The sequence below is a fragment of the Pleurodeles waltl genome, chromosome 2_1, assembly GCF_031143425.1.
Source record: "Pleurodeles waltl isolate 20211129_DDA chromosome 2_1, aPleWal1.hap1.20221129, whole genome shotgun sequence".
Classification (NCBI taxonomy): domain Eukaryota; kingdom Metazoa; phylum Chordata; class Amphibia; order Caudata; family Salamandridae; genus Pleurodeles; species Pleurodeles waltl.
The window spans coordinates 631,708,464-631,723,648 of record NC_090438.1 but is presented as its reverse complement, the minus strand read 5'-3'; the positions used below and the strand labels follow the sequence as shown (position 1 = coordinate 631,723,648).

Sequence of the window (15,185 nt, the reverse complement as noted above, 5' to 3'; positions counted from 1 at the left end):
TCCTATTAGTTCTGGTTTTTAATTATTTTATAAATTGTTATTTATATTTTTATACACTTAATGATACTGCTTAATCATGGGGACATCCATATACTTCTTGCCAACTGTATGTATTGTATCTTATATTTTATTGTATAATGTATTTATGTATGTCGTATTTATTTCCTGTCCTGACTTTTATGGCAATATTTGCCGAAATAAAGTAACGAACGAAAAATAGAAGGATTGTGCGAAGTAAGGCTTGGCACTTTTTACCATTGCTTGGATTGTGAATTTTGGCATCATGTGGGAAAGCAACTTAAGTGTATATCATATAGTGAATATATTGATATCAACAGAGGTAAAACAGGATCAAAAGATTTCATGTCCCACACCTTTTTTGACTCATGGTTTCACTTAAAGTCTTACAGAAAACATAGGGCTGATTTGTATTTTGCCATAAGCCCATTTTTTCACCAGGTGAACAGAATAGATTACTTGAAGAGGCCGCCCACCGAATTTATAAATGACCACCAAGCTGGGAGGGATTTAGAAAGCATTGGCAGGAACTGCCATCACAGCGGTTCCTGTCAGTGCATATCTCTTTTTGGCGCAGGATTGCAGCAGCATGACACAACCCAGCACCAAAAAGTTGTATTCTTTTATTTTAGGAAAGAAAATTCCAACACATCATTTTCTATTTCAAAATAAGAAAACATTGCTGCACTCACGATAGGAGTCATTGCCCTTGGTGAGAGGAGCACTATTTAAGTTTTACTCTCCATCATCGCCAGATGTTGCAATGGAATATACACACCACCAACATATAAATCACCCTCATAATCTGCTAACAGGTTTTCAGTAAGCAGGCCCCCTACGCATTTTCTACTTTGCACTTGACTAAAATGTTGTGGGTGCTGAATTTGAAAGATTATCACAAATGTACCATCCATGGCATCTGGTTCTGTGGAAAATATATTTCAATGATTCACAAAAAATATTTTTAAGGGGAGAGAAAATGTTATACAATGTTAATCTTTTCTGGATTCACATTCTGTACATTATTCCACCATCTAGTGGTTGGGTCCTGAAATGCTATTATTTTCTCTAACATCTAAAAAGTTATTTGTCCTACTTCTTTCTCTACTGTTGTTTGTTGGTGGGTGTCAATGGATCCTCCATTTGGTGTCCCCTTGTGACGTTGTTGCACTTCCTCTGGATGTTTACACCTTTTGTCTCCATACTCAGATTTGTTTTTTCCACCGCTGGTTCTGGATAGTTCGTCCATGTCATCTGCAAACGGTAGAGGAAAGCACAAAGAATAACCAGAAGAAGATACTTTTTCAAAGTTCTTTAAGGCTTACAAACAACATCTATGAAAGAGAAAAACAAGTAAGGAGGATCGGCTTCAGTTTTATACAAAACTCCGACAGAGGTTTAGGAATGCCTAGATGGGGGGATCCCCAGACTGTGTGATGGAGAAAAGCCCTTTAAAATTATTCAGAAATTGTCATCACAAGCACACACAGAAGGATTTACACCCTGTGTATAATCTCTGCCTTCCAGTTGACAATTCAAGCAAGGGTTGCAACACCTGTGCAGTTTTTGCATCAAAGACACTCAGAGTAAGAGCAAGGCAAAGAATGGTGCACCACACAACACAAGGCCAAAAGCCAACCCCCATCTTTAAAGAAGCTGGGCCTCGCCAGAGATGAGGAGGAACATGTCATCGAAGGAGCAGAAGGAGAAACCTCTGAAGGAGACCGCAAAATCATAGAAGTCGAAGAGGGACTTCTGAAGAAGATGTGAAAGGAGGTAAGAGAGTCACAACCTCCGTAAAAGACCCTGAGTCAAACAAATCAGACCCCTAGGCACACAAGGGAGCCTCAGCAGCATTTCCTTCAAAAAAGAGTCTTGCGGAGCCCTTAATAGGGCCTCTAGTGTAGGAAAAACTCCTCGAAAACATACTTTATCAAAGGATGACTGTGCCTGTTAAGTAGGGCGTTTGAATTAGCAGTGCACCACTGGCTAACTGCACTCCTTTCTATTTTTGGCCCATGAGTTCCATTTACTTGCTTTCTTTATCAAATGGCCCAAAGGTGGATAGAATATTTGCCCTTTACAAAACATTACTGTGTTGATGTTCTAATGAATAAGGAAGCTCATGTAGGATAAAAGGTGTTAGGACATTTATTTGCAAATCGCTAACCATCTTCCTCCTTCACAGTAAAAAAAAAAAAACGAGCGCTTTAAAGTCAATACACAGCATGTGAATCCAGACAAAATTTGCGCTGCAAAAAGTAAAGTTTCATACCTGTAGGTGAAGTTTTGCAGCTTGAAGATTTTTCTGGATTCACAAGCGACCCACCCGTTTCCACCAAGGAAATAGGACGAAAGAAAGAAAAAACAAAAAAGAACTGAAGATGGAGACAAACGATATAAACATCTGGAGGAAGTGCAACAACATCACAAGGGAACACCAAATGGAGGCTCTATTGACACGCACCAACAGTAGAGTTAGAACTTAGAGGAAATAGTAGAATTTCTAGACACAACCACTAGATGGTGGAATAAATGCACAGCATATGAATCCAGAAAACTGTTCAAGCAGCAAAACTACACTTACAGGTAAGAAACCTTATATTTTTTAATTGTTAGTTCCATCACTGACTATCATAACTCAAATTTCAGGTTCTCGCTATTTTTTATACAGCCTTTATTCAATCTGCACTGACAATTATATTTCATTGATTTAAAGTCTGATAATGTTTTAAAAAGCCCAATTGGACAGTTAGGTCCCATATACACTGCATTTTGATTTCAGTGCAGGTATTGCCAAAACCTGCAAAAACAATATTCAGTTGCAGAAGATGTTTGTTGATATTGTTGTGGGTAATTTTGTTTGCAATCTCTGTAGACTGTGCAGCTCTGTTTCTTCTACAAAGAATGCCTTTAGATTTTTAAGTAAAATCTAAACAAAATAACATTTGTTTATATTTTGGTAGAAACCTTATGTTTGCAAAATACCAGGCTGCACAAAACGTTACACAGATCCCAGCTCCCTCCGCAAGCATGTGAAGACAGTACATGGACCCGAGGCACATGTGACCAAGAAGCAACGTGGGGATCTCCACCCAAGACCTCCTCCCCCAAGGGAATCTGGAAGTCATTCACACTCACGCTCACCAGGGCACAGTGCACTTGGTGATCAACGGGACCTCAGCAACTCTACCTCAAAACGTGAAGAATGCCTCCAGGTGAAGTCTGTCAAGACTGAAAAGCCAATGGTAAGCAGCATTTTTCCTTGGGTGTCAATATGTTTAATATTTAACTTGAGACACAAGTAACCTTTACCAAAAGCTATGATACTAAGTCAAGCAGAGATACCAATGTATGAACTGTGAAATGCTCTAACATGCAACAGCTAACCCAATTCAATGTATAAAATAATTACAATTAGTATGCTTTTAGATTCCCTAAACCCTGTCATTCCTAAGTTCATTACACTTCTTAGTGTTATACATGAGCTAATATTGGTCTATGATAATATTATGGTTATAAATTAACAGCAATGTCTGAGTTGAAATAACAAAAAAAGTCAGAAAAGCTGGGCCCTTGAGTAAATTAATAAGTTATAGAATGAAAAAGATTTACAAACTACATATCCACTGTTTATAACAGTGTCATCAAGTATAAACCCATGCAAAACAAACAGTTGTGTTAACTGCATTATATTGACTGTCAATAATATTTGAGATGAGACAGAGGGCCACGTGTACAAAGCATTTTTCTAGTCACAACCGGGCCAATTCACAGAATCAGCCCGTTTGGGAGTAGAAAAATGTTTCTTGGGATGTCCAAAGCTCAAATTGCGATTCGGTAACTTGTTACCGAATCACAATTAGGGTTTTGCAATTCAGAAGTAGGAAGGGTTGTGTTCAGGCATCCCTTCCTAATACCAAATCTGAATGGTATGTATGATTGTTTTGCTCATGTGAATGTGGTTGCAAAACAGTTGCGGCTAACACCAATTTCAAATTGGTGTTATCCCATTTGCAAATGGGAATGGGTCCCCAAGGGACCCCTTCCCCTTTGTGAATAGAAGCACAAATATTTTTTGATAGCAGGTAGTGGTCCCACGGACCACTGCGTACTCTGAGAAAATGAAAAGAAAACTTCATTTTTTTGTTTGAAATGCCTCAGTTTTCCTTTAAGGAAAACAGGCTGCATTTAAAAACAAGCATTTGCGACACAATAGGTGTCGCATGTTCTTGAGTTGGACCTATTGGCATTGTAACTTCAAAACTGGACTTTTTTTGCCACATAAACTGGTCAACCCTGCCTCATAATTTTGTCTTTTCCTGCCATATAATTCCAGTGGCCCAGCATTTAACTAAAGCACTTCCATTTACCTTCTTCCTCAATCTTAAAACATATACAATTATCATATAAACCTTTAACAGAAATAACAAAAATATCATTTGGGACGGATTGGAGGGTGAAAAGAAAGAGGGAGTGGGGATTAAAGATGGAGAGGGCAAGTGACGTAGTAACAGTGTCATGGGCCTTAGCATAAAACATGAAAATGGTTGTCGAAAATTTTGATAGGAAAATACGGCAGTAATTAGAGTTGAGTGAGGTTCATAGGTCTCGTGCCCCCGGTGCCACTGCACCTGTTGCTTCATTGATAACTAAGCCTCAGGAGAGAAAGTGGATGGGGCAGAAAAAGAGAAGCAAAAGGAATACAGCAGGCAAAAGGAAGAAAGAGAGGAGGGTCGCAAAGAAATAAAAGAAAGAAGGGAAAGAAAGAACGAGAAAATTAAAACACAGCTAAGAGAAGAAATAGAGCCAAAGGGTGAGACAAAAGAAAAAAGGGAAACAAGCTAGCAAACGAAAGATAAAGAGGAAAAAATAATTAAAGAAGTGTGAAAAGAAAGAGAAAAATTAACATTAGAGAAAACAGAGAGCGGGTGAGAGAAACAAGCAGCGAAAGAACCAGGACATGTATGCACTGACACATTTCCCACAGACACAGATTGGGAAAACCACTTTGACAATTCGGGTACCGACAAGTAACACGTGGCTTCCACATATAGACAGGAGAAAGAGGGATTTATTGTAAAACTTGAATTGACAGATAAAGATGAGAAAAACACCAAAGGAAAGAAGAAAGATCATTAACAACAAGTGAAAGGACGCATACTGAGTTAAAGGAAAGAGCAAATAAAAAAGACAAAGAAACAGTTAAGGGAAGAGAAAATTTTTTGAAAAATGAAGACCAAATGAGGAAAAGAGAGAGGAATGAAACAAGGAAAGGAATAACCACGTTTTTGCGAGTTTGAAAGAAAAGGTAGCAAGAGGAATAGGGAAAATAAAAAAAGGGAGAGGAGTAGAAATAAACAGTTGAAAGAAAGAGCACAACTGTTAATGTGTGGATTTTAAGAAAGAGAAAAGTGTGGGAGAAAGAAAACATTGAGAGGAAACAGAGTTAAGGAAAGAACGGATTGAGATAGGTGAAACAGACCCTCCCAAATAAAGGTGTCAGCTAAGAATAGATTTGGTTGGCTCCCCCATGTCCTTAAACAGAAGTCACAGTGTGGAACAGCAGGGGGCACTGCAGAACAGCAGGAGGTACATTCGCAGAGTTGTATGTGAACCCCAATGCAGCAATATTTGGGCACTTCAGATCAGGATTGGGGGTATAGACAGAGCTGTGTCCTGTCCCAGTGCTGGAATAACAGAAAGACAGCAGGGGAGGAATGAGAAATGGAGCACCGTGTAATTCCTGGTATTGGAATAATGGGTCACTGCAGGTTAGGGTTGAGCTGCACTGACAGTTGTATGTGGGCTGCAGTACTGGAATATTAATGGGCACACAAAAAAACTGAGGCATGTTAATGGAGCTATGTGTGGAACCTATTATTTGTGTGCCAGTGTTGCTCAGTGTTAGCATGGAGGTGCAAGTGGGGCCCAGTATGGAAGTGGCATTGCCTCTGAACCACAGAAGCAAGGAGTCCTGAAAGACATGTGTGAGCCTTAGTACTGAGAACAAACGTGCACCAAATGTTAGAATTGATGGATTTTGGCAGAGATGTGATGGTTCCCATCAACAGTGGCGTTAGATGTTAGGTTTGAGGTGCAATGGCTGAGCTGTGTTTTGCTCTTTTGTTTTCAGTAATTGCCCGACAGTGAGGCTGAGTATTAGAATTGAGCTGCTCTCATGGAACTGTATGTGTGTGGGGTCCCAGTATAGGAAAGAAAGTGACTTTGCCGGGGTAGAACTGAGGTGCACTGATGGAGCTGTGCCTGAGGTCCTAGTACAGGAACTGACTGACTGACTGTAAGAACTGAGGTGCTCTGGTATATAGCATGTGTGAGGTTCTGGCACGGGCATGGATGAGGGCTTGGAATGTGTGAACTGTAGTACACTGATGGAGCTGCGCCTGAGGTACCATTACTTGAACAGCAGAGTATACTGACTGCAAGAACTGAGGTGCTCTGACAGACAGCATGTGTGGGGTTCCTGGCACTGCCGAGGGCTTGGAGTATGTGTACACAAAGGTGAACTGATGGAGCTGCTAGTGGGATCCCAATATGGAGCAGAAGTGGGCACTGTCTCTAAGGCAGAGGTCTTCAAACTGGGGGAAAGGCGGGGGCGCAAGACTCTGGCCAAAAGAAGCATTATACAGAAAACAGGTCTTTGTTTTAAGCAGAAGCATGTTATTGCATTTTAAGAAAGGTAACAGTACTTAACTGCAATGTTTAAATAGGCTTAGACATATTTAAACATTGCCATCCTTATAAAATAATTGTGAAAATTTCGGAGGGGGGCCGAAGGATTTTTATTTTCCAACTGGGGGGGGGCGCAGCATTAAAAAGTTTGGAGACCACTGCTCTATGGTTTGACGTGCCCTGTTAGAGCTGGGTACCTAGGCTATAAGCATTCACAAGCAATCCTCTGCCCTTGCCCTCAGGACACAGGCAGGCACACTTGGTAAAGAAAATCCAAGCCATGGAAGAGCGGGAGGCAGGCAGCTGAGAGAAGGTGTAGAGAGCCTACAAAGTCTGATTTATAGCCTTGGTTACAGCTAAGCTCAGAGAAGAATGCTCTGCAAATAAAAAGGGAAGCTTCCCTGGACAGGAGAAGGCCACAAAGTAAAAAAAAAAAGTCCCCTGCAGTCCAGATAAACAGGACAGAGCGTAATTATACAGTAGTTGATCCTTGCTCCCATACAGAAGAAGGAGGGACAATAAGGCATGATTGACCACTAGCAAGCAAGGAATTTTAAATGCCACTGAAACTAACAAATGAAATAGCTGGAAGCCCACAGAAGAATTATACTGAAAGGTATACAAGAGGTCGTACACTTAAGCTCAATCTAAAGAACTGCTTGATTTAGAAAGCAGTCACAGTCTTGCTGGTCTGCTGTCCCCAGCAGGCCTCCATCCCTGTGTGTGCGGCCATTTCCATGGGGGTCACAAATTGTGACCTACCTCATGAATATTGATGAGGAAGGTAATTTCTGACTCCATAGGGAATCGCAAATAGTGTACTTGTACATTTTGTTTTGCAAATCACATTTTGCAATGCCCAAATAGATCACAAATTGCGAGTCACAAAACAAAAGGTCATACATCTGGCTTAGAGGCGTTTGTGACCATAATAATAGTGGGCTTGTAGATATGGAAGCAAGTTGTAGTTATAAAGTGCTGTTCACCCAAGGGTATCTTGGCGATGTAGAAGTTGTAGTTGATGTTCAACAAGCTTAGTTTACCAGAGACCCTTCACAAATTTTTAATAATATTTACTTTACAATTGATTGCTATTATGCCTCACATTGATTGTAGCTCCTGTATGCTTTGGAAAATATTGAAATGATTAGCACTATCACTGTGCTTTTTATTCTTAGCAGCAGCTTACTCTCTCTAGGTGGTCTCAAAGTTATTTCCATATTGTTCTGGGGCAACATGCCCTAAATGTTTGTTGTGTACTTTTACCAACATCACTACACTCATTCTTACTATCTGTGAGTGCTGTTGTAATATGTGCCTCTAACATAAAAGAAGTACAAGTGCAAAGTCATTATCTTATTGTTCCTATTCGCTATATTTGGCATCTTCCAGAGAGCCTTTTACTAATTCAGGCATAATGCAGACAGAGCGCTCCTAACTAAATTGTTGAATATCTAGAACTTACAGTGTGGTACCAAGCATCATGGTCAAACACTGGGACTTGTGATAGCACAACACTGTGTTTATGATAATATTTTTTAAGACAATACAATCTGACATTTTAGCACTTCACTGATTAACAATTCCGTTTACAAGAATGTGTGCACATTATAATATTGTTAGTGATTTTCCTTCAGTTTGTCGAGGATTTATAAAAATAATATTTTTCTTTTAACTAATCTGGTCTTTCTTCTTTCTAATTTCAATAAATGTCTTGCGGTAACTTCCTAAGGACAGTGGGTAATAAGGTGAGGGATGTTTAAAGTATTTCCACAGAAGCCATCCTGTCACATTTTGATATGAATCTCATATTTCATTTTCCAACATTTCGTCTTGACATTTCACCACTTGATATGTTTCTTCACTGCACTCAAAAAGAAATCCATTGATGACACATCTGAATGTTCATAAACACAATCTTTGCAATGCCCATGTGACATCCTTTCAGAAATTTACAGAACGAGTGAGAGGAAGTATTTTTAGCAAAAGGTCAATATTAGAAGTACTGCTTAACTGATTATACTTTGCCCTTCTGCTTTGCATGTCAGACTGAGTTCAGTAACTCCATGGTCTTTCTAATTTGACTGCCCATCATGTTGTCAGTTAATAGCAATTGTGATTGTCGTCTTTGTGGCATGAATCCAGAGCCTACACTGAATATGCCTTCTCCTTTCACATATTGTACCACAGAATACCCAAAAAGTATGTTGTCCATGGAAATACGTTTGCTCCAGGTTTGTATCACAATCAGACAGCAGTCCAGAGATCTCTGTTTCCAAAAACATGTGCTAAACACTGAGTTAGGCAGAAATTCATTTCACAAATGTCTGCACTTAAATATGCTATTGGCTATGAGTATGCTTTGAGAAACAGGAACAGTACGAAAGACTATTGTACCCTGCTTATTATGAACTGAAGATTCACGTAGAGTAGCCATGCTTTAGTACCTGTTGATGCAGGGGTTCTCCAGGGCTTCACAAAATATGGGAGAACTGTGTTTCACCTATCAAGAGCTACAGTTATTCCATTTAAAGAAAATCTGTTTTTTTGTACTAGTTTTTTTATCACCTATTTATAGTGTTAGATACAATTTGTGTTCCTGTTCCCATGGCTTACTTATATGTTGAAATGTTATTCTAAGTGCAGTCTCCAAATGAATCATGGCACAACTTGCTAGTAATTAATTACAGTCATAATGAGAGCAGCAAAAAATGTGGAAACAGGCAAAGTTAACTACCGCAACCAATAGGGGATACTGGTATTCAACAGCTGTTGCCTCTTTTTCAGATACACAGTCCCATTACTATCCACACTGTAATGAACCTGTTGGGAATGATGACTTTTGTGTGTAGCGACTGAACCACATGTCAGGTTACACATACGCAAATTGCAAGAATGTCCCCTCACTGCAGTAGACACAAGTCAAAGGCAATGGAAGGATCAATTGTTGTAATGACCAGGGTTCAGAATTCTCTATTTTAGTGGTAAAGCAACAATTTGTTGCTCAGGAGGCTCCTCCCTGACCTCTTACTTTGGGTGACCATCACTACTGTGGCCCCTCTCATTTGATATGGAGATTACCTCTATCAGATGACAATATAAGCCACCTGGACTCCTCAGCACCAGGACCGTCACATCAACTACCTGGAGCTTTTAGCCATGGGACTAGCCCTCAAAGCCTTTCTCCCACTTCTAAGGGGAAAACAAGACTTACAAAAACAGACAACATGACTACTTTGTTCCAAATCCAGAAATGGGGATTGAGGGCACTATCCAAGCTTTCTCAACTGGCATAGAAGATTTGGCATTCGGCAACTCAAAACAACATTCTTCAATTAGTGAAGCCCCACTTTGGGGTGGAGAATGATTTTTAGACCTGCTCAGGATGCATCAACAGGTCCACGAGTGGGAACTCCATCTGCAAGTCCACCAAAGGTATTTCTAAACTCAAAAGACCTGTTTGTGACCTGTGAAACTGCAGCACGCTAATGCTTCACTACCAAGTATCCACATTCTACTGGCACTGTGGTGAAATGGTCAGAAATATTAATTCATGCTTTTCCACCTTCTCCCCTCATCCAGTCTGTGGTCATAAAGTGAGCCAAGTGTCCAAGACACGTATCCTTATAGCACCTACCAGTCAGTCCGTACCTTCTCACTCAGCATCAAGGGCAGCTCAGAGACCCAAATCTCAAACTTCTCAGTTGCTCTATCTGGACCTTAATTCCTAGAATTTGGCTCCCTTAACTTCCCACAGAAATGCATTGCTATTCTATGGGAGACCAGAAAACCCGCTACTTGCTCCTGCTATGCTGCTAAGTGGAAGAATTAGATCCATTTACTGTCTCTGTGCAGAAGCTTATTTCCTACATTTTACTTCTTTACAAGGCAGGCTTCACTTACACTTCCATACACCTATACTTAATTGCAGTTGCAGCATACCTTAAAAAAAGGCAGCATTCATCTATTATGAAGGCCCATGTAATTAAAGCTTTCATAGAAGTTCTAAAAAGGGGAATTATATCAAACACACATCCTGCACTATCTGGAACCTTAATGTGGTCCTCACACGAATTACGGGCCCTCCTTTCAAGCCTCTGCATTTGTATAACTTACAGTTTTTGTTTTGGAAGATGGCCTTCCTAGTAGCAGTCCAAGCTCTTAAAATAGCAACCATTCATTCAGGTTCATTAAGACAGGGTTGTGCCATTTTTGCATGAGATTGTCTTATAGTTTCGCATTAGCTAAACTATTGAGCTACCCACTTTCCCACAACCAGAGCCTGTAGTGTAAAGGGCACTTCACACGTTGGATGTCATAGGGCAGTGGTTCCCAACCTGTCGTCTGGGGACTCATGGGGTTCTGCGAAGCCTCCTCATGGGGTCAGCGACTGCTTAGAAAATTAAATAATATTAACAGATTACGTCCCCAGCTTTCAGTAATGCCTCAGTGGAGGTGTCCTTGGATTCAAATAATGATTTAGTGGGGGTCCCCGGGTTCCAGTAATGATAAAGTGGGGGTCCAGAGAAGTCAGAAGGGTGGAAACCACTGTCATATGGTGCTCATGTATTATAGTGATAGAACTAAACCATTTAGAAAGTCCAATAAACTGATTATAGCCTTCCACAAGCTCCATAAGTCAACTCTAAAGCTGGAGTGTCAGTTGGATAGTTAAATGCATTGGAACCTGCTATACTAAAGCCAAACACTCTCTCTTCTTGCCACACTCTACAAGTACAAAGGGAGTCACATTGACTTTTTAGGTGATATCCCCTGATGGATATCTGCCTGGGCCCCTTCCCACCACTCTCACTTTCCTGAGGCAGAACAGAGTGACCCCATACTTCTCGATCTGAAATCCAAAATCGATCGATGTTGGAGCCAATCCTGTAACTTGTTCCGGTACATTCCTAGTTTCCATGCTGTCTGCCACTACAAAATAGATGAAAGAGTTCCACAAGGCCAAGCTCCTGCTCTCTGACTGTTCAGATCCCAGTTGACTCACACTGGCATGCCTTCGGCACGCCAGCAAAACACTGCCTACCGTATCATGCTCCCTGATATGGCCTAGCGGTGTTTTGCTGGCAGGCGCTGCTGCTTGCAGCAGCGCCGCGTCCTGTCTCCTGCTACAGGACCCCATGCAAGCAGGTAAGGGGTTCCTCTGGTAGGAGAGGGGAATGGGGAGTGTTGGGTGTGAATGCGTGCATGCGTGTGTGCATGAGTGGATGTGCGTGTACATGCATGTTGTGTCGTGTGATTGCGTGTGTGCCTGGATGTATGTTCGTGAGTGTTGCTGTGCATGTGAATGAATGAATGTATGCATGCGTGGGTGATGTGTGTATGCGTGTGTGTATGGGTGTGTATGTATGTGTGTGTATATGTGGGGGTGTGGGAGGGGTAGGGTGGGGGTGTCTGGGGAGAGGAAGGGGGGAGACCCCTATCAGTACCAAGGAAGGAATTCCCTGGCACTGATAGTGCCTATCACCATGGTTTCCGTGGTGGTACAGAAACCACAGAAACCATGGCGGTGGGTGGGGTCAAAATGCCATGGGTGGCCTAGTGACGGCCACCGGGCTGGAGACTGTAGTCTCCACCCTGGCGGTCATTACCGCTGTGGCGGTCGGTGTGTTAACTTGGCGATTTGGCTTTGGCCAAACCGCCAATGTCATAATAGTAGAGGTATGTACCGTCATCCTGTTGGTGGTAATACCTCCACTATTACACCAACCGCCGGGGTCGTAATGACCTCCTTAATTTTTCCCATTTCACTGTCACACTTTCAAGAATGAAGCACAAAATTTAATTGCCAATCCTCATTAAACATTTCAGGATCAAGCAAATGTGGCCATATTAAGCTGTGGTTCAGATTCATGAAACCGTTCTATTCTTATTAATATTTTACAAAAGGCATTTCCTATTAGGAGTGTCATGTAAGCTTAAAACAGTGGCCCTGGAACAATTTTCAGAGTGGGAGTGCTGCCATAACTCTTTAAAGTCATAGGTATTGTGAAAAATCCAAGCATCACTCAAAGACCAAGTGCAGGAAATATATTCAGAAAGAGAGTGGTAAGGGTGTAGTGTGTAGCTGTTGGTGCTTTTTGGAGAATACAGTCACAGATGTGTTACTAAACCATGGTGTGGTAGCGCACTGTCATTTACAGACAGCTCACTTTCTATTAACAGGGAAACTACATTTTCACAGATCTACACTTACTGAAAATCGATATAGCGCACAAAGAATAATGTGAGGAATTCAAGACTAACTGAATACTTATCATATACATATCACAAAGTAAAGTGTATTGTTTTTTTGTCATCCTGTAAACTCTTTATTTCCATCACCCTTCGGTATTACAAAAACATGCCTCCTTTATGAACTCCTTACTTTTTCAATACAGGTATTTAAATTTTGTTGTATGCTAGAAAAATAATGACATCCTACAACCTTTCCTTTCAAACTCCATGTACACCAGCAATATTGACACATAGTTCACTTTATAAAATTCTCTCACTTTACAGTTAGATAACGTAAACACCAATCTCCATGCTAAAATAATAAGCAGCAATTTGTCAGAAAACAGTGCCTAACACTGAATAGCTGACTTTAAAGCACTGCAAGTGGGACAAGATAAAAACGAATTTAAAAATCATCTGTATTGTTCATCACCTTCTAAACTCCAGTATGGTTATTTATTGGGTGCTGCAGCACTCTTGCCACCCTACAATCAGCGCCAATGTCACTAAGCCACTACTACTAAATCAGCCAATGTATACATATGCACACACAATCACAAATACACAAAAAGCCACATGCATACTCAAACTAGTGCTGAATATAGTGTGTGAACATATCATCCTAACAGTATGACTTTATTCACCAGCTAACTAGAGCATGTGTTTTTTCTAAAGGCTGGCGGAATTTGTGAAAGAATCACACAAACAATTTGTTTCTGTATTCTTCTTAATTGCAACTGTTGATGTTTGTCCTATTGTAATAGAGCATAGCCACCAATGTCACTCTGTTTTCTGATGAGTTACCTCCCCTGTCCATGTTCAGGATTAGAAATGAAAAGAAACCAAGTGTATCCTGTAAGTAGTCGAAGTAGTGGTCAAATGGGTTCTTTTTATTACAATAAATTATTACTTATCCCTTGATTTGCTGATGGTCTTGAACTTGTTTGTGGACCAGTCTTACATCTTGTTCTCTTTATTCCTACAACAGACATCTCAGCCAAGCCCTGGTGGTAAGTCTTCATGCAGCAGCGAACAGTCCCCCTTCAGCAACTATTCCAACAGTGGGATCGAGCTTACTCTGAGCAGTGGAGATAGTGTAGGAGACCTCAGTGCCATTGATGAAACCCCAATCATGGACTCTACCATTTCCACAGCAAATTCAGCACTCGGTTTACAATCCAGGAGGATTATGACAGGGACCAAATGGATGGAGCAAGTTAAAGTAGAAAAGTTAAAACAAGTTAATGGAATGCTGCCAAGACTAAACCCCATTCCACCTTCCAGAGCCCCAAACCTACCGCTCATCATTGGAAATGGTAAGGCCATGAATTGGTTAGATATGTATTTCTAAATGTCAAACTAATTGTTTTCTTTTCACCTGTTTCATTTAGCACACGTGATAACTACCTCTAAATTGCTAAAAGTAGTGTGTGCAACATCTTTCCGGTAGTGTCTAGACCTTAGTTTTCTATCATGTAATGTGAGGTGGTCTACTTACTGGAATAAAAAGTTTGAGTAAAATAAATAAATTCTGTTAAACATGGAAAATCCAATATGAAAGCAACTTTTTTATGGTTAGTCTTTCTCACTATTATTAACATACATATTCAGAAGACTTATGGGAGACCCTTGAAAGATCTTGCATGCCTTAATGCCTTGGTGTGAAGCACATCTAATCCATTCAACTTGCCCAGACCTGGACAAAAGTAATATCAACTATTCTGTGATCAGAACTAAAGTGTGTGATCTTGAGGTTAGCACATTGTGTGCAAAAGGTACGCACCACGCAAAAAGCAGTCAAATCCAGATTTCTTCAGTTTTGCTTCTTACACAATAAAATAAGAGAATGGGTATATCTGCCTCAGCTTTAGACTCCATTTTCACTTGGTAAAATGAAAGGAAATTATATAGAATGATGTATCCAAAGAAAATTGCTCTTAGATATGTGGGAAATTAAGGGGCTGATTTAGCGTTTGGGAGAAAGGGTACTCTGTTGCTTTTACACAGTGTACCCTCTGCCATACTCACTGTCCACCTAACCTGATTTAGAGGTGGGCACATGACAATATGTCAACGATGGAGCCTACTACAGCTGTCATTGACAACATGTTGCATGTGTTCCACTGTTCCTCACTGATTGTGGGCAATTGAAGGTTAGCCATCAAACCATCTGCCCACTTAAGAGTAGGGGGTCAGGTGGCTTATTTTTGCCCATTACCGCCATGTAAAACTTAGCAGTG

General features: G+C 40.7%; 1 protein-coding gene across 7 annotated transcripts in view; it reads left to right on the top strand.

Moving 5' to 3' along the window:
* The window catches only part of GLI3 (GLI family zinc finger 3), a 380,984-nt gene that overhangs the window by 359,686 nt on the left and 6,113 nt on the right, over window positions 1-15,185 (top strand). For all 7 annotated transcript variants that reach the window (XM_069215944.1, XM_069215967.1, XM_069215953.1 and 4 more), the window contains 2 exons: window positions 2,985-3,266; window positions 13,934-14,261. In XM_069215944.1, the coding sequence (XP_069072045.1) occupies window positions 2,985-3,266; window positions 13,934-14,261 (610 nt within the window). The remainder of the gene's footprint in view (window positions 1-2,984; window positions 3,267-13,933; window positions 14,262-15,185) is intronic.